Source organism: Musa acuminata, chromosome BXJ3-2 (genome assembly GCF_036884655.1).
Source record: "Musa acuminata AAA Group cultivar baxijiao chromosome BXJ3-2, Cavendish_Baxijiao_AAA, whole genome shotgun sequence".
Classification (NCBI taxonomy): Eukaryota; Viridiplantae; Streptophyta; class Magnoliopsida; order Zingiberales; family Musaceae; genus Musa; species Musa acuminata.
Window position 1 is genome coordinate 29,599,051 of NC_088350.1, and position 24,284 is coordinate 29,623,334.

Sequence of the window (24,284 nt, forward strand, 5' to 3'; positions counted from 1 at the left end):
ATCCGAATCTCTACTCATCGCAATGCCTACCATATGTGCGTGACCCTCCAGGCCCAATATCGAGCTAGCCGTGAGTCATACATGTCAGAACTCCTTCTGGCTTAGTGAATTATTATCTCTATAATAAATCACTCGACTCATCGACTACGGATGTACTAGGCCACTACGTTGTAGTCCCCAGACGATACACGGGAATATAATCTAATGGACCTGTCTGTCCTTAGTTACGGTGTACCTATAGTCCATGATCCATCTAATATCCTAGAGACCGTATACCGAGTATGGTGCTGTAAGACCTATACAGTTTTTAGTCGAGTCTCACTCTAATCGGATTCTCCCAGAGAACTCTTTCTCTCTCAATCCGAATAACCCTGGCCAGGGATTTGTCTGAGCAAAAACACATGGGATATTCCTCTCATGACGTTGAGAGCGAATGATCCTCTATCGACACTCAATAGCCCTAGTAAAGTCGACTACTACTCTCATTGACCGGCTATACTAAATTTGGAACATCCAAACGTATAAGTCCGGTATCAAAGAATGGAGCACTCATACAGGACATCCTTGGTGTCTCAAGTCTAAGGACCAGATACACCACTGGGACTACGAAATCACTGTCTGACAATAAGGCATCATCAACCATCCAACATTCCTAAGCAGATCAATCAGTGAACTCATTCTCTAATGAGCACCTGTACTATATCCCTAGTGTCCCCACATGAGCAACTATGAGACCAGCTACATCCATCATATGGACGGGTATACAACACACTAGTCTGTCCAATTATCTCGATGTCCCTCTCGAGTAACTTATGACTAAGATTATTTAGGATCTGTATTTAAAGGTGAATCAGTCTCATTATCGTGATCTCATCATGACCCGATTTCCATTGCATAGATCCAAGGACGTCACAATATATATATATATATATATATATATATATATATATATATATATATATATATATATATATATATATATATATATATATATATATATATATATATATATATATATATATATATATATATATATATGCAATAGTCAATATAAAATGATAAATATCAAAATATAATAAGCAAAAATATTTTATGTCAAGTCACACGTACCATCACTCACGTGATTGGTTTGCTGGGCACCTATGACTAGCATGTTCGTCGCTCGTTTTCAATCTAATCAACTTTCTGTTTTATAGGTCCTTCGGGACCTGTACGAGGTTGCAACTAGGCAACCTCTTTACGAACACATATGTTGCAAAGGCACCTCATGACTTAGGCAATCTCGGCTAAATTCAAAGAGTTGGCACATGGGTGCTTCACGACTTAGGCAGATCCAACTAAGTCCGCGACTTTGCTGCAAGGGTGCCTCGCGACTTAGACAATTCCGGCTAAGTTCATGACATTGGGGTATCAAGCCCTTAATCATGATACTTTATGGTTACATTTGAATGCATTGGACATACATGATACTTCATGGCTAGATTAAACTACGTCAGAAGTTAAAGATGTTTCATGACTAGATTCGATCGCATTGGAGGATACATAATAGTTGATAACCGGATTTAACCAGTAACATATACTACTTTCCTTGTCGAAATATGATGCAACCATGCATATGTAGCTCTCTATGAGGCCATTCAATTCTATGTGAACTATGATCCCTGTCGTGATTAAATTATTGAAGGATAATTTATTTATTTTATAACTTACTGATTTTTATCGAATAATATCTTTCTATTTAAAATTTAATCAGGTGCATCTTGCAATAAATAAATAAATAAATAAATGTGTCCTTGTTATTTCTAGTTTGTTGGGTGAGTTGTGTCAAATGGAATGAGTAAATTGGATCAAGATATTTCATTTCTCGGGTCATTTATTCTCGCTTCTTTATTATTATTATTATTATTATTATTATTATTATTATTATTATTATTTTATTATTTTTTTCTACCATCATCTTTTTTTTCTTTTTTTTGGGGGATAAAATGCCAATTAATCAGCCTATAAGTCTCAATCTTGATGCTATTGGAACAAGGCCGCGTGTGTCGTTGCTTTTACGTTCACATCGGATATCGATAAAAACATAAATTAAAAGTATACATTTATTACCTTATAATTTAGTATTTTGAGCCAATGGTTTAGAGTTTTATTAAGTTAAGGAGAACATAAATTAAAGAGTTTTTTTTAAGTATTTCGAGCAAAGTATTATGGCAAAAGACACGTCAAACTCTTTTCCCTCTCTAAAATTCAACCACGATAATTCATTCCTTGTTTTTATTCATAATAATCAAACACACATGAATCATAACTTGTGAATCATATGATCTCATATAAGTAGCAATTTAGTGCATTGTTTTAGACTTGTTAGAAGTTGACGTTGGAGGAGTACGTGGCCCCTGGTCTCCAACCCGCGGGGATGACGTTGGTGGCAACGATGGTCTTCCTCGACACGGCGGAGGTCAGCCGGATCGAAGCTGGACCATGCACTGGCGCGTTCAGCTTCCAAACGGCGCCATACGAAGACTGCATGGGCGTCCACGAGCTCCCCTGCCCCACTTCGGCGGCCGAGATTTCGCCGTCCCCATTTACGAACTCGGGGAGCACGGCGAAGTAGTTTGGGTTGGATCCGTTGTCCACACTGAAGGTGACGTGAAAGCCCGGGTAGCTGCAGGGCACTCTACGAAGCCACAGGAGAGTATGTTAGGATAAGGGTGTTCGAGTGGCAGTTGAGTTCCGGGTTGGGGTTGTCACCTGGCGTATTGTATGTGAATGGAGCCCGCGCTGCGAAGCGCAGCGGCTTGGCCAGGCTTCGCCATGGCCCCGAAGGCAGCCCCGCTGAGGTCAAAATGGACGGCGTCGGAAGCACACGGGCCGCCGGGGCACTGGTCTGTGATGACCACGGTCACCGGCCTCCCGGAGCATGCAGGGTTCGCCGTGCACGCAACCTGATCCGATCAGTGCCATCATCAATCTGTCTCCCAGCATTATCTACGTTGCAAATGAGACAATCTAGCTAGCTGGCTAAGGCGTGTTACCTGATAGCAAGCACCACATCCCTTGCCTGATTTGTACAGCGAAGTACCACCTGCTGCTATCTTGGATTGGAACGGAGCCTTGGCAACCCCATCACGATATCCGCATGCGCCACCTGTATATATTATACACATACATGCTGATCCACTATTTCACGTATGCTCTCATGCATACTTCAGAACGTAACGCAGGAACATTGTAGACATTACCAGTACTTCCAGGGCCTTCGGCGTCCCCGTACCAGGTGGCTACAGCCGGCGACATGGCCAAGTCAGTGTCGGACGAGTTCATGCGGTTGTAGCAAGCGCAGGGGCGGAGCAGGGAAAGGAAACCAACGAAAACAAGAAGAGAAGAGAGACGACGAAAGGAGGAGGCCATGGCTGCAAAGACCTCCATTGCCTGAATCTAACTTTTCCTACGGTATCTTATAAGGAGACTATTTTGATGGTATTATGCTGTCTCGTTGGTGCCATCCTATTTATATTTAACTTTGAGAATATTTACATAAGGAAAATATTCAAACAGAATCCGTTTAGTATTTGCTTATTGCTTTGGTTATTTTGTATCAAAATTTGTGAATCCAGTAGGGAGACGAATTTGATATTTCTATTAAATCATGATTTGGTACGTCATTTGGAAAAGTTTTTTTTTTTATTTGAAAACACGGTAAAAAAATAAAACCTACTGTATTTCATTTGAGGACTTTCCTTTTGAAGCATTTCTTCCTTTTCCTATCGATTGGGATTTCATTTCTTCCTCTAATACAAATTAGCTATTTGAGACAAAAATTCATATTCGAAAAGTAAGCTTGTCTCATGCTTAGGTTAGTATTTTTTTTAAAAAATAATATAAAATTTAGAGAGTTTAGAGAACTCTACGTAAATTAAAATACATGAGTCCTATCAAAGACTTTGTTAATCGTCATGAAAGCTACGAGAATAGTTTCGTAGGATTATCGAATATTTCTTGGATATTAGAAATCATTTTAATCGTCTAACATTACGATCAATCACATTATGCTAACCATTGCTCGTACGTGTTGGGTTGATGAGGCATTCGAGTGAGTGTTGTGCTAGCAATGATATATCGCTCATTTAGGTCTAACATGAAGGACACTTTATGTTCAAATTTGATCTCATCACAAATAAAGGATACTGGATTTAACTAATAGCAACTAAGATTTCCCATGATAGCAACTAAGATTTTTCTAACTACATGAGAAAATATTTTTGCTCTATTGAGGAAAATCGTCTCTCCTAATGTGTATAAATAGGGAGCACCATATTAAACACAAAGATATCTTCTTCATTTCATTCTCAACATGGTTTTAGTGCCACTCTTGCCTTAGCAAGATTTCCTCGGCAACAGCAACTCTGATCATGCAACCATCGCTGCTGCTGCGACACCCTCTCTCTTTCTCACTGTCTGACGTCACCCCACTACCAGTTTTCTCCTCCCTATGTCGGGCGTTGAACAATCATCATAAGTTTGCACGTTAACTTGATGGGAACTTACCTTCGCGCCTAGCACCCGGTGAGCAGTTATTTGTAGACTTGCAACTGTTTGTTCTACCTTCTAAAATCATTATTTTCTCCTTTCTCTCTTTTCTCTCTTGCACTCAAGGTGCTCATTGAATTTCTTATAAAGCTTCCCTCTTCACGAGATGTTGAGACTTGTTCTGTTGGGAAATCTTGGGAGCGACATCACATGCGCAACGGAAGAACAAAAAAATAAAATCCCTAATTTTTCAAAAAGATATTCGTCGTCGTACGAAGATTGGTGCGCAAAAATTCATGAAACAAACTGTGTATAATAGATTATGTTACCTAGGGAGATCGTATATTCCTTATAGATCTCTAGGAGAGGGTGAAGAAGGTCAAGTGTCCTCCTTTCTAGCGATGATCCACGCAACAGGGTTGCGACGATGCTCCTGAAAACTCCAGGCCTGCTCTGAGGTGGAGAGGGGGAGGAGAATAGAAGAGGCAAGCAAAGACTCTAGCCTATGAACCACTGAATCCCTCCTATTTATAGAGGTCCATTGTCAAACCCTAATGGATCCTCCCATATTGGGTATTAGATCTGCATCCAACTACCCAAGCCTCTTAGATTAGTGAATCTCTATCCAATAATCTCTTATGGGCTCTTATTGGATCTCGTCTATAGGATCTAATAATTTAGGAGCTTATTGGATATTCAATAAGTCAGGGGCTCTGGTGGATATCTCATATTTGAATCTCTACTCATCGCAACACCTACCATATGTGTATGACCCTCTAAGCCCAATATTGAGTTGGCCGTGAGTCATACCTGTCAGAACTCCTTCTGGCTCAATGAATTATTATCTCCATAATAACTCACTCGACTCATCGACTACGGATGTATTAGATCATTACGCAGTAGTCCCCAAACGATACAGGGGAATCCAATCCATTGGACCTATCTGTCCTCAGTTATCGTGTACCTATAGTCCCTTATCCATCTAATATCCTAGAGACCGTATATTGGGTGTGGTGCTGTCAGACCCACACGGTTTCTAGTTGAGTCTCGCTCTAATCGAATTCTCCCGGAGAACTCTTTCTCTCTCAATCTGAATGACCCTGACCAGGAATTTGTCTAAGCAAGAACACATGTGATATTCCTCTCATGACACCAAGAGTGGATGATCCTCTATCGACACTCAATAGCCCTCGTAAGGTCGACTGCCACTCCCAATAACCGGTTGTACTAGATCTGGGACATCCAAACCTATAAGTCCGGTATCAAAGAATGGAGCACTCATACAGGACATTCTTGGTGTCTCAAGTCTAAGGACCAGATAAACCACTGGAACTACTAAATCGCTATCTAACAATAAGGCATCAACAACCATCCATCATTCCGTAAGCGGATCAATCAATAAACTCATTCTTCAATGAGCACCTGTATTGTATCCCTAGTGTCCCCACACGAGTAGCTATGAGACCAGCTGCATCCATCATATGGATGGGTATACAGCACACCAACCTATCCGGTTATCTAGATGTCCCTCTCGAGTAACCTATGACCGAGATTATTTAGGATATATGTTTAATGGTGAATCAGTCTCATTATCGTGATCTCATCATGATCTGATTCTCATTGCATAGATCCAAAGGCATCACAATATATACATGCATATATGCAATAGTCAATATAAAGTGATAAATGCCAAAATATAATAAGCAAAAAGATTATGTGTCAAGTCACACGTGCCATCACTCAGTGATTGGCTTGCTGGGCACCTATGACTAGCAATCTGTCACTTGACCTAAAGCCAATCACCTATGTTTTTTATCCCCATCAGACCCCTGTGATGCTCAAAGACAATATGAGACAACGGCTTGTCAGTAGATCTGCAATGTTATCTTCGGACTGAACTCTTTCCGCTACTACATCTCCTCATGTCATGATCTCTATGATAAGTTGGAACCTCCTTAGAATACTTCTGATGAGACCCGGGTTCCCTTATTTGAGTAATCGCCTCATAGTTGTCGCAATATAAGGAATCAACTCATCGCTAGTTGGCCCGACTCCTAGATCTGTGATGAACTTCTTCATCTATACTCCCTCCTTTGTTGCATCTACTGCAGCAATGTACTTCACCTCTGTGGTCGAGTCAGCAGTAGTATCTTACTTGAAACTCTTCTAGCACACTGCTCCTCCATTCAATGTGTACACATATCCCGAATTTGACTTGCTATCATCGACATCAGACTAAAAACTTGAGTCCATGTAGCCTTCAACCTTGAGGCTACTACCTCCATATACTAGTAAAAGATCTTTAGTCATTCTTAAGTACTTAAGGATACACTTTACTGCTTTCTAGTGCCCCAAGCCTGGATCTGCCTGATACCTGCTCGTGACACTCAGAGCACGCGCTATATCAGGCATAGTACATAGCATGACATACATGATAGACCCTATCGCTGAGGCATAAGGTATCATATCCATGTTCACCCTTTCTTCATGAGTCTTTGGGGACATAGTCTTAGAAAGCAATATCCCATGTCTCATCGGTATGAGACCTCTCTTGGAATTTTCTATACCAAACCTTTTGACAATGGTTTCTATGTCCCTGGACTGGGATAAGCCAAGTATCCTTTTGGATCTATCTCTATAGATCTGAATCCCCAAGATATAGGATGCTTCCCCTAAATCCTTCATGGAGAAGTGTCTAGATAACCAAGCCTTTACTGTTGATAACATTCCTACATCATTCTCAATGATCAGAATGTTATCCACACATAACACCAACAAAGTGACAATGCTCCCACTTGCCTTTTTGTATACACAAGTCTCATCTTCATTCTTAACGAAGTCATAAGATCTTATTGCCTCATCAAATCTTATGTTCCAACTTTAGGAAGCTTTCTTTAGTCTATAAATGAATCTAAGCAACCTGCACACCTTATCTGGGTAGTCCTTGGACATGAATCCCTCGAGTTATATCATATACACCTTATCCTCGAGGTTCCCATTGAAGAATGTGATTTTCACATATATCTGCCAGATCTCATAATCATAGTGTACTACAATAGCCAATAGAATTCAAATGGATTTTAGCATTGCTACGAGTGAGAAGGTTTCATCATAGTCAACACCTTGCATTTGACAATACCCTTTAGCCACTAGCCTTGCTTTATAGGTTTTTACCTTTCCATCTACTCCGATCTTTTTCTTAAAGATCCACTTACAACCGATGGGTACAATACTTTCGAGCGCATCAACTATGTTCCAAACCTTATTGGAGTACATAGAATTCATCTCAGAATTCATGGCTTCTTGCCACTTCCCAGAGTCTATACTCAGAATAGCTTCCTCGTAGGTCTGAGGATCAATATTCTCAACATCCTCTCCTCTAATATGTCCCACATATCTCTCAGGAAGTTGGAATACTCTGTCGGACCTTTGTAAAGTTGGAACTTGTGTATTAGGTTATTAGGTACTTGAACATACTCGGGTTGTAGAGTGGTGCTTGAGCTAGGTTCTCCAACCTCATTCAACTCTATCATGCCCACTGTCTCTGCCAAGAATGTGTTCCTTCTCAAGAAACACTGCTCTCTTGGCTACAAAGACCTTTTGGCCCTCAAGATGATAAAAATAATACCCATAAGTTTCCTTGGGGTATCCCACGAACTTGCACCGCTCTATCATTGATTCCAACTTATCAGGGTTGTGTCTTTTAACGTGGGCAAGGTAGCCCCAAATCTTAATAACCTTAAGATCGAGTTTCTTCCCTTTCCATATCTCATATGGTGTAGACACTACTGACTTAGTTGGAACTATGTTCAGAAGGTAAGTTGCCATCTATAAGGTATATCCCTAGAATGAGATGGGTAGGTCAGCGAAACTCATTATGGACCGTACTATGTGTAACAGCGTACGATTTCTCCTTTCAGACACACCATTGAGCTGAGGTGTATAAGGAAGTATCCATTGGGATAATATCTCATGGTTCTTGAGAAACTAGGTAAACTCTGTACTTAAGTACTCATCTTCTCGATCTGATCGAAGAGTCTTGATACTCTTTCTAGTCTGGTTCTCCACTTCATTCTTATACTCTTTGAATTTCTCAAAGGTCTCAGACTTGTACTTCATTAAATACACATAATTATACCTTGAGAAATCATCAGTTAAGGTAATGAAGTAGGAGTAACTACCAATGACATGAGTTGACATGGGTCCACATATATCACTATGTATGAGTTCCAACAACTTAGTGGCTCTCTCTCCAGTTCCACTAAATGGAGAGTTGGTCAGTTTTCCACGAAGGCAAGGCTCGCAAGTTGTATATGACTCATAGTCGAATGGATCCATATATCCATCATTTAGCAACTTTTGAATCATTCCCTCATTTATGTGACCTAGCATATAATATCACAAGTATGCACTATTCACCTCATCTCGTTTCTTCTTAGACACACTTATATTCATGATATGTGGAGTAGTGTCTAGCATAAACAAATCATTATGCAATGTTTCTTTCGTGATGATCTCATCATCTAATAATATTGAACAACCATTGTTCTAAAAAATTAATTTATATCCACTAACTGTCAAATATGAAATGGAGATAATGTTTTTGATAATAGAAGGAACAAAATAATATACATCTAATGCAATAATAGCTCCACTAGGCAGATATAGGGCGACCTCACCAACAACTACTACAGTAACTTTTGCTCCATTGCCCATCTTAAGGTACATCTCGCCTCTCTCCAATCTCCTAGGCCTTGCCAGAACCTGTAACGAATTGCATATATGATAAGCACTATCAGTATCCAATACCCATGTGTTATTATAAGAGTCTGACAAATGGAGGCTGATCATGAATGTACCTGAAGCTTCTCCAAGCTTCTGTTTCACCCTCTCTGCAAGGTACTCTTTGCAGTTCCTCTTTCAGTGCCCATCTTTGCCACAGTAGAAGCACTGGCCTTTGTCCTTTGTCGGGTCTTTCTTAGCAACCTTTGCTTTACCTGGTCTGCCCTTGCCCTTGCCCTTCTTAAGGGACTTTTCTTCTTTCCTTTTCTTTCTGGTCTCCCCAGTGTAGAGAACTAGTTTCTCCTTTTTGATAGTGCTCTCTGCCTCCCTCAACATATTGAGGAGCTTTGGAAGAGTCACCTCAAGCTTGTTTATATTAAAATTCATTATGAACTGTGTAAAGGAATCTAGTAGGGATTGAAGCACAATATCCACACACAAGTTATCCTCTAGGATCATTCCTAGACCTGTGAGTTTCTCTATCCACTCAATCATTTTTAGGACATGGTTCTAAATTGGTGTCCCATTAGTCATCATTGCATGAAAGAGACTTTTGGATATCTCATATCGTTGAGTCATTCCCTGTTCCTCAAATAGTTTACGGACATGTAGGAGAATGAATCTAACATCCATCTTTTTATGTTGTCTCTATAACTCAGGAGTCATAGAGCCAACATGTAACACTGAGCAAGAGTGAAATCATCAATGTACTTCACATAGCGAGCGATTGTATCCTCACTTTCCCCTTCCTCGTGAGAATAATTCTCAAGTTACGGAGACAATGTACTTCACATCTTTTTATTTTCTCCGCCGTGAGAATAATTCTCAAGTTACGGAGACAATCCGTATAGTTTGGACTAGTGAGGCGGTTGACATCAAGTATGCCAAGTAAGGGATTTGAAAGTAACATTTTCTAAAAATAAAGATGCAGTAGAAATAAATAACATGCAGATTTTGTAAGAAATAAATAATCAAGATATTGACTTCTATCTTAATATGCTCCCACTATTTTACTAGCGAGTCACGCGACACCCTTAGCACGTGAAACGGAAGTCTCCGATAGACTTATAGTGGGGATCAAGATCCAATTAGTGTCTTAGTGTAACCTCGAGGTCCTCGACCAATCACACTAAGCCTAAAAGGTAGGCAACTCTACCGATCACAACTCCTTGTGATTCCCGTCCTGTTCAGCCTCCAAATCACCATGGTCTCGAGGGACTCGACCAACAATGATGTTCGGTTAAGTCAACATCATCGTTACAAGATGAGTCTGATTCGATGATATACCCTCGAGGGACTCGACCAAGTATACCATGTCCTTAGGTCATCGGTGACATCTCTATGTCATAGGCAAAATAACGAATCACGATATAGGTGAGCCTCGAGGGACTCGACCAACTCAACCTACACTGGGAATCGATCCTTACCTATAACGATGGAAGGCCACGTGGGTCAATCTAATTGTCTCACGTTTACCGACTTAATATTATCAAGAGAGAGGTTTCTATGATTTGGTCTCCTAATATGACATGTCACACATATACATATTTAATATATATCTACATCGCAGGCAAATATATATATACAAATCTAGTAGTTGTATAAGCAATCACACCAGATGATCATGGACCACAGTCTAATGTGATTAGGCCCGAGCCAGTGGGCCTAATCACTCACATCAAGATCTATGTGTGTGGCGGTGCATCTCCATACCCTATGATTGTCCATATCATCCTTGTCGGTTCCGTCAATATCTCGATGCATCTCCATGCATCGCGATCGTTGTGGGTCCCGTTATCGCTTATACGCTCCCACTAGACTTCCTCGTGTGATTACAACTTAATCATAGGCATGCGGGCCCAACAATAAAAGAGAAATAAAAATGGAGGCTCACAGGCCCCAATAATAATAATCACAAGTATACACATTATACGGTCCATGATCATATGTCCACTTTTCATACATCACATATATAAATCATCATCATGTAGGACTACTAGATAATAAAATAATAATAATCAATTTTTTTAATTTATTAATATTTTCTAAAATCAGAGATATGTAGGGAATTTTTTAAATTCTAAGGGATATTTTCGTAATTTAGATAAAAGGATAGAACTAGAATTTCTAAAATTTCGAGGGGCAAAACTATCTTTTGCCTGTAAGATATCCTAAAAGAAACATTTACCACCATTAAAAGATTTTAGATATGGCTGAATTCGACCAAGTGTGTATTTGGTATAAGCTTAAAATACTTTTTGGGCTTTATGATACACTAATGGAAAATAGATGTAAACCTAGAGATGATCTAAACTATTATCAATATGCCTCCGAATTCTATTAAAAAAGTTTAGTAGTTAATAGGTCGAATCACCACACTTAACCGATTCTTATCTCAGACAAGGGATCAATGTCTACCAATCTTCAAGTTCTTAAAACATCCAAAGGATTTCTAGTTGATCGAGTAGTGTCAAAAATCATTTGATATACTTAAAGAGATATCTAGTGACACTTATGTACCTTTTTAGCACTTGTCCGAGAGAGGATTTATATTTGTATTTAACCTTAATGGCTATGAACTTAGTCTTGATTTGATTGGAACAATGAGTCCAAAAACTTGTGTATTATTCTAGACATATATTTTAAGTAGCGAGGGGAAGAAGTATATGGTTGTTATGGCACGTGTGTCACATAGCCACAAGATGAAAAGCTAAGCTATTTATCATTCACACCGTGTCGTGATTAAATTATTAAAAGATAATTTATTTATTTTATCACTTACTGATTTTTATCGAATAATAAGTTTCTATTTAAAATTTAATCAGGTACACCTTGCAATAAATAAATAAATGTCATTGTTCAGTTATGTCAAATGGAATGAGCAAATTGGATTAGGATCTTTCACTTGTCTTTTTGTTGTTCATTTATTTTCGCTTCTTTATTATTATTATTCTTTTTTATTTTTATTTTTCTATTATAGACCGAGGAAAAGAAGAAAAAAAGAGAAGAAGAAGAAAAGTATAATATGAGGAGGAGGAAGAAAGGGAGTAAGAAGAAAAAAAAAAGAAAAAAGAGGATGAGACAAATGAAGAGAAAAGGCCAATTGACTTGAACCGAATTATCGATGATTCAAAATTTTTTTTAAAAATGATGGATGTAGGAGGGTAAAATGAATATATTTTTTTAAAAAAGTAATTTTTTGGGGATAAAATGCCAATTAATCAGCCTATAAGTCATGTTGGTGCCATCCTATTTATATTTAACTTTGAGAATATTTACATAAGGAAAATATTCAAACAGAATCCGTTTCGTATTTGCTTATTGCTTTGGTTATTTTGTATCAAAATTTGTGAATCCAGTAGGGAGACGAATTTGATATTTCTATTAAATCATGATTTGGTACGTCATTTGGAAAAGTTATTTTTTTTTATTTGAAAACACGGTAAAAAATAAAAGCTACTGTATTTCATTTGAGGGCTTTCCTTTTGAAGCATTTCTTCTTTTTCCTATCGATTGGGATTTCATTTCTTCCTCTACGACAAACTAGTTATTTGAGACAAAAATTCATATTCCAAAAGTAAGCTTGTCTCACGCTTAGGTTAGTAATTTTTTTTTAAATAATAAAAAATTCATAGAGTTTAGAGAACTCTACGTAAATTAAAATACTTGAGTCCTATCAATGACTTTGGTAATTGTCATGAAATCTACTATAATAATTTCATACGATTATCGAATATTACTTGGATACGAGAAGTCGCTTAAATCGTTGAACATTAAATCATCGAATATTACTTGTATATCATTCATCTAGGTCTAACATGAAGGACACTTTATGTTCAAATTCGATCTCATCACAGATAATGGATACTTCATGAATTGATTAAACAAATAGCAACTAAGATTTCCCATGATAGCAACTAAGATTTTTCCAACTATATGAGAAAATATTGTTGTTCTGTTGAGGAAAATCCTCTCTCCTAATGTGTATAAATAGAGAGCACCATATTAAACACAGAGATATCTTCTTCATTTCATTCTTAACATGGTATCAGAGCCACTCTTGCCTTAGCAAGATTTCCTCGGCAACGACAACTCTGATCTTGCAACCATTGCTGCTTCTGCGACACCCTCTCTCTTTCTCACTGTCTGACGTCACCCCGCTACTAGTTTTCTCCTGCTTATGTCAGTTGTGGAACAATCATCATAAATTTGCACGTTAACTTGATGGGAACTTACCTTCGTACCTAGCACCCGGTGAGCAGTTATTTGTGGACTTGCAACTGTTTGTTCTACATTCTAAAATCATTGTTTTCTCTTTTATCTCTTGCACTCAAGGTACTCGTTGAATTGCTTATAAAGCTTCCATCTTCACGAGATGTTGGGACTTGTTCTGTTGGGAAATCTTGGGGGCAACATCACATGTGCAACGGAAGAATAAAAAAAATAAAATCCCCAATTTCCCAAAAAGATGTTCGTCCTCGTGCGAATATTGGTGCATAAAAATCCACAAAACAAACTGCGTATAAAATAAATTGTGTTACCGAGGGAGATCGTATATCCCTGTTTCCAAGCATATCTCTAAGAGAGAGTGAAGGAGGTCAAGCGTCCTCCTCTCTAGCGGTGATCCATACCACAGGGTTTGCAATGATGCTCCTCAAAACTCCAGGTCTGCTCTGAGGTGGAGAGGGGGAGGAGAATAGGAGAGGCAAGCAAAGGCTCTAGCCTATGAACCATTGAATCCCTCCTATTTATAGAGGTCCCGTGTCAAACCATAATAGATCCTCCACTATTGGGTATTAGATCTACATCCAACTACCCAAGCCTATTAGATTAGTGGATCTCTATCCAATAATCTCTTATGGGCTCTTATTGGATCTCATCCATAGGATCCAATAATTTAGGAGCTTATTAGATATCCAATAAGTCAGGGGCTCCGGTGGATATCTCATATCTGAATCACTACTCATCGCAATACCTACCATATGTGTGTGACCCTCTAGGCCCAATATTGAGCTGGCCATGAGTCATACCTGTTAGAACTCCGTCTGACTCAATGAATTATTATCTCTATAATAATTCACTCGACTCATCGACTATGGACGTATTAGGCTACCACGCCGTAGTCCCCAAACGATACAGGGGAATCCAATCCATTAGACTTGTCTGTCCTCAGTTACTGTATACCTATAGTCCCTTATCCATCTAATATCCCAGAGACCGTATACCGGGTATGGTGCTGTCAGACCCACACAGTTTCTAGTCAAGTCTCGCTCTAATCGGATTCTCCCGGAGAACTCTTTCTCTCTCAATCCAAATGACTTTGGCCAGGGATTTGTCTGAGCAAGAATACATGTGATATTCCTCTCATGACGCCGAGAGTGGATGATCCTTTATCGACACTCAATAGCCCTCATAAGGTCGACTGCCACTCCCAATGACCGGCTGTACTAGATCTGAGACATCCAAACCTATAAGTCTGGTATCAAAGAATGAAGCACTCATATATGACATCCTTAGTGTCTCAAGTCTAAGGACCAGATACACCATTGGGACTACGAAATCACTGTCTAATAATAAGGTATCATCAACCATCTAGAATTCCATAAGCGGATCAATCAGTGAACTCATTCTTCAATGAGCACTTGTACTGTATCCCTAGTGTCCCCACATGAGCAACTATGAGACCAGCTGCATCCATTATATGGACGGGTATACATCATACCAGTCTGTCCGGTTATCTCGATGTCCCTCTCGAGTAACATATGACCATGATTATTTAGGATATGTGTTTAAATCTTATGTTCCTGTACACACAAGGCTCATCTTCATTCTTAACGAAGTCATAAGATCTTATTGCCTCATCAAATCTTATGTTCCAACTTCGGAAAGCTTGCTTTAGTCCATAAATAGATCTAAACAACCTGCACACCTTATATGGGCAGTCCTTGGATACGAATCCCTCGGGTTGTATCATATACACCTCATCCTCGAGGTTCCTATTGAAGAATGCAGTTTTCACATCCATCTGCCAGATCTCATAATCATAGTATGCTGCAATAGCTAATAGAATTCATATGTATTTTAGTATTGCTATGGGTGAGAAGGTTTCGTCATAGTCAACATCTTACCTTTGACGATACCTCTTAGCCACTAGCCTTGCTTTATAAGTCTCTACCTTTCCATCTACTTCGATCTTTTTCTTAAAGATCCACTTGCAATCGATGGGTACAATACCTTCAGACGCATTAACTAGGTTCCAAACCTTATTGGAGTACATAGAATTCATCTCAGAATTCATGGCTTCTTGCTACTTCCCGGAGTCTATACTCATAATAGCCTTCTCATAGGTTTGAGGATCAATATTCTCAACATCCTCTCCTCTAATATGTCCCACATATCTCTCAAGAGGATGTGATACTCTGCCGGACCTACGTAAAGTTGGAACTTGTGTATTTGGTACTTTAATAGACTCGAGCTGTAGAGTGGTGCTTGAGCTACGTTCTCCAACCTCGCTCAACTCTATCATGCTCCCACTGTCTCCGCCAAGAATGTGTTCCTTCTCAAGGAACATTGCTCTCTTGGCTATAAAGACATTTTGGCCCTCGAGATGATAGAAATAATACCCACAAGTTTCCTTAGGGTATCTCATGAACTTGCACCACTCTGTCATCGATTCCAACTTATCGGGGTTGTGTCTTTTAACGTGGGCAGAGCAGTCCTAAATCTTAACAACCTTAAGATCGGGTTTCTTTCCTTTTCATATCTCATATGATATAGACACTATCGACTTAGTTAGAACTCTGTTCAAAAAGTAAGCTACGGTCTCTATGGCATATCCTCAGAATGAGATGAGTAAGTCAGCGAAACTCATCATGGACCATATCATATTTAACAGGGTACGATTTCTCCTTTCAGACATACCATTGAGCTGAGATGTATAAGGAGGTGTCCATTGGGATAATATCTCATGGTCCTTGAGGAACTGAGTAAACTTTGTACTTAAGTACTCACCTCCTTGATATAATCGAAGAGTCTTGATACTCTTTCCAATCTGGTTCTCCACTTTATTCTTATACTCTTTGAATTTCTCAAATGTCTCGAACTTGTACTTCTTTAAATACACATAATTATACCTTAAGAAATCATTAGTAAAGGTAATGAAGTAGGAGTAACCACCAATGACATGAGTTGACATGGGTCCACATACATCACTATGTATGAGTTCTAATAGCTTAGTGGCTCTCTCTCCAGTTCCACTAAATGGAGAGTTGGTCAGTTTTCCACGAAGGCAAGGCTCGCAAGTTGCATATGACTCATAGTCGAATGGATCTAGATATCCATCCTTTAGCAACTTTTAAATCCTTCCCTCATTGATTCTTAGACACACTTACATTCATGATATGTAGAGTAGTGTTTAGCATAAACAAACCATTATGCAATGTTCCTTTTGTGATGATCTCATCATCTAATAATATTGAACAACCATTATTCTCAAAAACTAATTTATATCTACTAACTGTCAAACATGAAATGAAGATAATGTTTTTGATAATAGAAGGAACAAAATAACATGCATCTAATGCAATAATAGCTCCACTAGATAAATGTAGGGTGACCTCACCAACAGCTAGCTACTACAATAACTTTTGCTCCATTGCCCATCTTGAGGTCCATCTCGTCTCTCTTTAGTCTCCTAGGCCTTGCCAGAACCTGCAACGAATTGCATATATGATAAGCACTACCGGTATTCAATACCCATGTGTTATCATAAGAGTCTGACAAATTGAGATTGATATGAATGTACCTGAAGCTTCTCCAAACTTCTGTTTAGCCCTCTTTGCAAGGTACTCTTTGCAGTTCCTCTTCCAGTACCCATCTTTGCCATAATGGAAGCATTGGCCTTTGTCCTTTGCCGGGTCTTTCTTAACAACCTTTGCTTTACTTGGTTTGCCCTTGCCCTTGCCCTTCTTAAGGAACTTTTCTCCTTTCCTTTTCTTTCTGGTCTCCCTAGTGTAGAGAACTGGCTTCTCCTTTTTTATAGTGCTCTTTGCCTCCTTCAACATATTGAGGAGCTATGGGAGAGTCACCTCAAGCTTGTTCATATTAAAATTCATTATGAATTGTGAAAAAGAATCTGGTAGGGACTGAAGCACAATGTCCACACATAAGTTATCCTCTAGGACCATTCATAGACCTATGAGTTTCTCTATTCACTCAATCATTTTTAAGACATGGTTTCTGAACCGGTGTCCCCTTAGTCATTCTTGCATGAAAGAGACTCTTGGATATCTCATATCGCTGAGTCCTTCCTTGTTCCTCAGACAGTTTGCGGAATTGTAGGAGAATGGATCTGGCATCCATCTTTTCATGTTATCTCTGCAACTCAAGAGTCATAGAGCCCAACATGTAATACTAAGCAAGAGTGGAATCATCAATGTACTTCACGTAGCGAGTGATCGCATCCTCATTTACCCCTTCCTCGGGCGTAGGCATCACTATATCAAGGACGTACACGATTTTCTCCGCCGTGAGAACAATTCTCAAGTTGCAGAGTCAATCCGTATAATTTGGACCAGTGAGACGGTTGACATCAAGTATGCCAAGTAAGGGATTTGAAAGTGACATTTTCTAAAAATAAAAATGCAGTAGAAATAAATAACATACAAATTTTGTAAGAAATAAATAGATATGAACTTCTATCTTAATATGCTCCCATTATTTTACTAGCGAGTCACGCGACACCCTTAGCACGTGAAACGAAAGTCTCCGACAAACTTCTAGTGGGGATCAAGATCCAATCAGCATCTTAGTGTAGCTTCGAGGGACTCGACCAATCACACTAAGCCCAAAAGGTAGGCAACTCTTGTCGATCACAACTCCTTGTGATTCCCATCCTGTTCGACCTCCAAATCACCATAGTCTCGAGGGACTCGACCAACCATGATGTTCGGTTAAGTCAACATCATCGTTACAAGATGAGTCTGATTCGATGATATACCCTCGAAGGACTCGACCAAGTATACCATGTCCTCAGGCCACCGGTGACATCTCTATGTCGTAGGTAAGATAGCGAATCACGATATAGGTGAGCCTCGAGGGACTCGACCAACTCAATATACACCGGGAATCGGTCCCTACCTATAACGATAGAAGGCCACATGGGTCAATCTAATTGCCTCACGTTTACCGACTTAATATTATCGATAGAGGAGTTTCTATAATTTGGTCTCCTAATATGACATGTCACACATATACATATTTAATATATATTTACATCGCATGCAATATATATATATATATATATATATATATATATATATATATATATATATATATATATATATATATATATATCTAGTAGGTATATAAGTAATCACACCAAATGATCATGGACCACAGCCTAATGTGATCAGGCCCGAGCCAGTGGGCCTAATCACTTACAACAAGATCTATGTGTGCGATGGTGCATCTCCATACCCTATGATTGTCCATCTCGTCCTCGTCGGTTCCGTCGATATCTCAATGCATCTCCATGCATCGCGATCGTCCGTCTCGTGGGTCCCGTTATCGCTTCCACGCTCCCACTACGCCTCCTCGTGTGATTACAACTTAATTATATGCACGCAGACCCGACAATAAACGAGAAATAACAATGGAGGCTCTGCAGGACCCAATAATAATAATCACAAGTACACACATCACACGGTCCATGATCATATGTCCACTTTTCATGCATCACATGTATAAATCATCATCATGTAGGACTACTAGATAATAAAATAATAATTATTAATTAAAATTTTTAATTAATTAATATTTTCTAAAATCAGAGACATGCAATGAATTTTCTAAATTCTGAGGGGTATTTTCGTAATTCGGACAAAATCGAAAGAACTATAATTTCTGAAATTCCTAGGGGCAAAACTGTCTTTTGCCATAAGATGCCCTAATGCCCTCTCCCCTGCTGCTACCGCCGCCGTCGCCATCTGGCCGGCGGCAACCTATGCGGTGGGGGGCGGGGGGCAGGGGCGCTGCCCTCGCCTACGGGCAGCTCGCCCAAAGGCGGCGCTGCCCCTGCAGGTAGGCACCCCCGCGGGCGCCGTCGCCTCCGTGGGCGGTTCTGCCCGAGGGGCAGCGCCTGCAAGCGGTGCTGCCCTGCCGGGCGGCCGCCCCTGCGAGGGGGTTTTGCCCGCGGGAGTAGCGATCGCAGGCGTCGTTGCCCTGCGGGAGAAGCGGCCGCAGGCGCCTCTGCCCGCGGGCTGCCAGCCCCGCCGGCCGCAAGCCTGCTCGCCGGCCGGCTGCTGTAGGTGCAGCGCTTGCGCATGCGCCGGCGCTGTGCTGCCGGGCTGCGGCTGGCACTGCAGGCATGCACATCGAGGGCAGCAAATGATGCTACCCTTCCTTGCTTATGCATCAACGATTTTGACGTCAAAAGTTTCTCCAAAACACAACAAATGCAATTCAAAACCAATCTATCGCAGCGAACAACATGACTCTGATACCACTGTTGGGAAATCTTGAGGGCGACATCACATGCGCAGCGGAAGAACAAAAAAATAAAATTTTCAATTTCCCAAAAAGATGTTCGTCGTCGTGTGAAGATTGGTGCACAAAAATCCGTGAAACAAACTACGTATAGAATAGATTGTGTTACATAGGGAGAACTACGTATAGAATAGATTGTGTTACATAGGAAGATCGTATATCCCTGTTTCCTTGTAGATCTCTAGGAGAGGGTAGAGGCAAGCAAATGCTCTAACCTATGAACCACTGAATCCCTCCTATTTATAGAGGTCACATGTCAAACCCTAATGGATCCTCCCCTATTGGGTATTAGATCTGCATCCAACTACTCAAGCCTCTTAGATTAGTGGATCTCTATCCAATAATCTCTTATGAGCTCTTATTGGATCTCATCCATATGATCTAATAATTCAGAGGCTTATTGGATATCCAATAAGTCAGGGGCTCCAACATATATTTCATATCCGAACCTCTACTCATCGCAACGCCTACCATATGTGTGTGACCCTCTAGGCCCAATATCGAGCTGGCCCTGAGTCATACCTGTCAGAGCTCCTTCTGGCTTAGTGAATTATTATCTCCATAATAATTCACTCGACTCATCGACTATGGACGTACTACGCCACTACGCCGTAGTCCCTAGACGATACAGGGAAATCCAATCCAATGGACCTGTCTCTCCTCAATTACCGTGTACCTATAGTCCCTCATCCATCTAATATCCCAGAGACCGTCTACCGAGTATGGTACTGTCAGACCCATACAGTTTCTAGTCGAGCCTCGCTCTAATCGGATTCTCTCGGAGAACTCTTTCTCTCTCAATCCGAATGACCCTGGCTAGGGATTTGTTTGAGCAAAAACATATGGGATATTCCTCTCATGACGCCGAGAATGGATGATCCTCTATTGACACTCAATAGCTCTCGTAAGGTCGACTGTCACTCCTAATGACCGGTTGTACTAGATCTAGGACATCCAAACCTATAAGTTCGGTATCAAAGAATGGAGCACTCATACATGACATTCTTGGTGTTTCAAGTCTAAGGACCAGATACACCACTGGGACTACGAAATCGCTGTCTGACAATAAAGCATCATCAACCATTCAGCATTCCATAAGCGGATCAATCAGTGAACTCATTCTTCAATGAGCACCTGTACTATATCCCTAGTGTCCCCACACGAGCAGCTATGAGACCAGCTGCATACATCATATGGATGAGTATATAGCACACTAGTCTGTCCGGTTATCTCGATGTCCCTCTCGAGTAACCTATGACCGGGATTATTTAGGATCTGTGTTTAAAGGTGAATCGGTCTCATTATTGTGATCTCATCACGTTCTGATTCCCATTACACAGATCCAAGGACATCACAATATATACATGCATATATGCAATAGTCAATATAAAGTGATAAATGTCAAAATATAATAAGTAAAAAGATTCTGTGTCAAGTCACACATATCATCACTCATGTGATTGGCTTGTTGGGCACCTATGACTAGCATGTTCGTCGCTCATCTTCAATCTAATCAACTTTCTATTTTACAGGTCCTTCGGGAGCTATACGAGGTTGCAACTATGCTGACTCTTTGCGGACGCATATGGTGCAAGGGCGCCTCATGATTTAGGCAATACCAACTAAGTCCAAGGAGTTGGCGCATGTGTGCTTCACGACTTAGGCAGATCTAACTAAGTCTGTGACTTTGCAACAAGGGTGCCTCATGATTTAGACAATTCCAGCTAAGTTCGTGACATTGGGGTATCAAGCCCTCAATCATGATACTTTATGGTTAGATTTGATTGCATTGGATATACATGATACTTCATGGCTAGATTAAACTACGTCGGAAGTTAAAGATGTTTCATGACTAGATTCGATCGCATCGGAGGATACATGATAGTTGATAACTGGATTTAACCAGTTACATATACTACTTTTCCTTGTTGAAATATGATGCAACCATGCTTCTGTAGCTCTCTACGAGGTTATTCAATTCTATGTGAACTATGATCCCTTTCTCGAAGGGAGTTTACATTGCTCAACACCTCCTAGACCGAAGTATTCATGCAAATATAGGAGAAGGGACTCTTGAAGATATCTTGACCCCTAATATCTCAACCGACAAAGAGGGATATGACCAAATACTATTGTTTTCATTGGGACCATGGACATAATGTCAAAAATTGTTATGCTTTGAAGGAGCAAATCAAATATTTGGTTTGAAAGAGACACCTTAATAAATTCATCCATAGAATTCAACAATCCTTGTTGAGACCTCGAGGCCCAATTGATAGATAAGTGGACATGATTGTTAGTGGACCAACAACATGGCATAGTAGCTACTCTCAGCTGAATATGAGCAGTGGTGTCAACCTCTTATATGGCACTCAGTTTTCGATTAATATAGGTATATGAGAGATCAAGAGTGGTCTTAAGGAATCCAAATAGTGCTATTTGACATCGGTCACCCTTTTGAAGAAAGAGAGATTCGTGATCCAACAGATGGACGCCGAAGACCCTTACCGTTGACTCTACAACCTATAGCAGGATAACCCTTAGAAGAAATTCCTCTAAATCCAAAGTGAACGGATCACACAGTAAAAGTGGGGTCGACCTTGACCTAAGAGAGGAAGAAGGAACTTATTAACTTCCTTTGACAACTCAAAAATATTCGCTTAGTCGACTCAAAATAAACCTAGAGTACAAAATAGTCCGTCAAAAGCCCCGAAGATTCATTCTTGACCGCTAGAATGCTATAAAGGAGAAAGTTGAAAAACTCTTGTAAGCTCGATTTATCTGTGTAGTTCATTATATGAAGTGGCTCACAACATAGTCATCATTAGGAAATGTAATGAGAAATGAAGAATGTACATCGATTATACAAATCTTAACAAATATTGTCCAAAAAATAGTTTTCGCCTTTCTTGAATTAGCCAGCTTGTTGATTTCACTTTTGAACATAAGTTGTTAACTTGCATAGATACTTTTTTTAGGTATAATCAGATAAAAATAACATCGGAGGATGAGAAACACACTACTTTTATCATTGCGGATGATATATATTGCTACATAGTCATGCCTTTTGGACTTCAAAATGTAGGGGCAACATATTATAGGATGGTTAACAAAATATTTTAACATAAGTAGGGAGAAATATAGAGGTTTATGTGGATGACATATTGTAAAGAGCTACATTGTCGACACAAATTTAACTGACCTCGAAGAAATATTTACCACCATTAAAAGATTTTAGATGTGGCTGAATTCGAAGTGTGTATTTGGTATAAGTTCAAAATTTTTTTTGGGCTTTATGATACACTAATGGAAAATAGATGTAAACCCAGAGATGATCTAATTTATTATCAATATGCCTCCGGGTTCTATTAAAGAAGTTTAGTAGTTAATAGGTCGAATCACCACACTTAACCGATTCTTATCTCAGACAAGGGATCAATGTCTACTAATCTTCAAGTTCTTAAAACATCCGAAGGATTTCTAGTTGATCGAGTAGTGTCAAAAATCATTTGATATACTTAAGAGATATCTAGTGGCACTTATGTAACTTTCTAGCCCTTGTTCGAGGGAGGATTTATATTTGTATTTATCCATAACCTTAATGGCTATGAACTTAGTCTTGCTTTGAGAGGAACAATGAGTCCAAAAACTTGTGTATTATTCTAAACATATATTCTAAGTAGCGAGGGGAAGAAGTATATGATTGTTGTGGCATGTGGGTCACATAGCCGCAAGATGAAAAGCTGAGCTATTTATCATTCACACCCTGTCGTGATTAAATTATTGAAGGATAATTTATTTATTTTATCACTTACTGATTTTTATCGAATAATATCTTTCTATTTAAAATTTAATCAGGTACACCTTGCAATACATTAAAAAATAAATGTCATTGTTCTTTCAAGTTTATTGGGTGAGTTATGTCAAATGGAATGAGCAAATTGGATCAGGATCTTTCACTTGTCTTTTTGTTGTTCATTTATTTTCGCTTCTTTATTATTATTATTATTTTCTTATTTTTTTTTCTTTTCTAATGTAGAAGGAGGAAAAGAAGAAAAAAAGAGAAGAAGAAGAAGAAAAGTATAATATGAGGAGGAGGAGGAGGAGGAGGAAAGGGAGTAAGAAGAAAAAAAAAGAAAAAAGACGATGAGACAAATGAAGAGAAAAGGCCAATTGACTTGAACCGAATTATCGATGATTCAAAAAAAAATTTAAAAATGATGGATGTAGGAGGGTAAAATGAATATATTTTTAAAAAAAAGTAATTTTTTGGGGATAAAATGCCAATTGAAAAGCCTATAAGTCTCAATCTTGATGCTATCGGAACAAGGCCGCGTGTGTCGTTGCTCTTATTTCACATCGGATATCGATAAAAATATAAATTAAAAGTATACATTTATTACCTTATAATTAAGTATTTTGAGCTA

General features: G+C 39.4%; 1 protein-coding gene across 1 annotated transcript; it reads right to left on the minus strand.

Moving 5' to 3' along the window:
- Positions 1–2,364: 2,364 nt before the first annotated feature.
- On the minus strand, positions 2,365–3,429 carry LOC103976272 (expansin-B15-like). The gene is made up of 4 exons (XM_009391475.2): positions 3,243–3,429; positions 3,036–3,148; positions 2,752–2,945; positions 2,365–2,677 (listed from the first exon to the last, which is right to left on the minus strand). The coding sequence occupies exons 1-4, from the start codon at positions 3,427–3,429 to the stop codon at positions 2,365–2,367; spliced, it is 807 nt and encodes a 268-aa protein (XP_009389750.2).
- Positions 3,430–24,284: the final 20,855 nt, after the last annotated feature.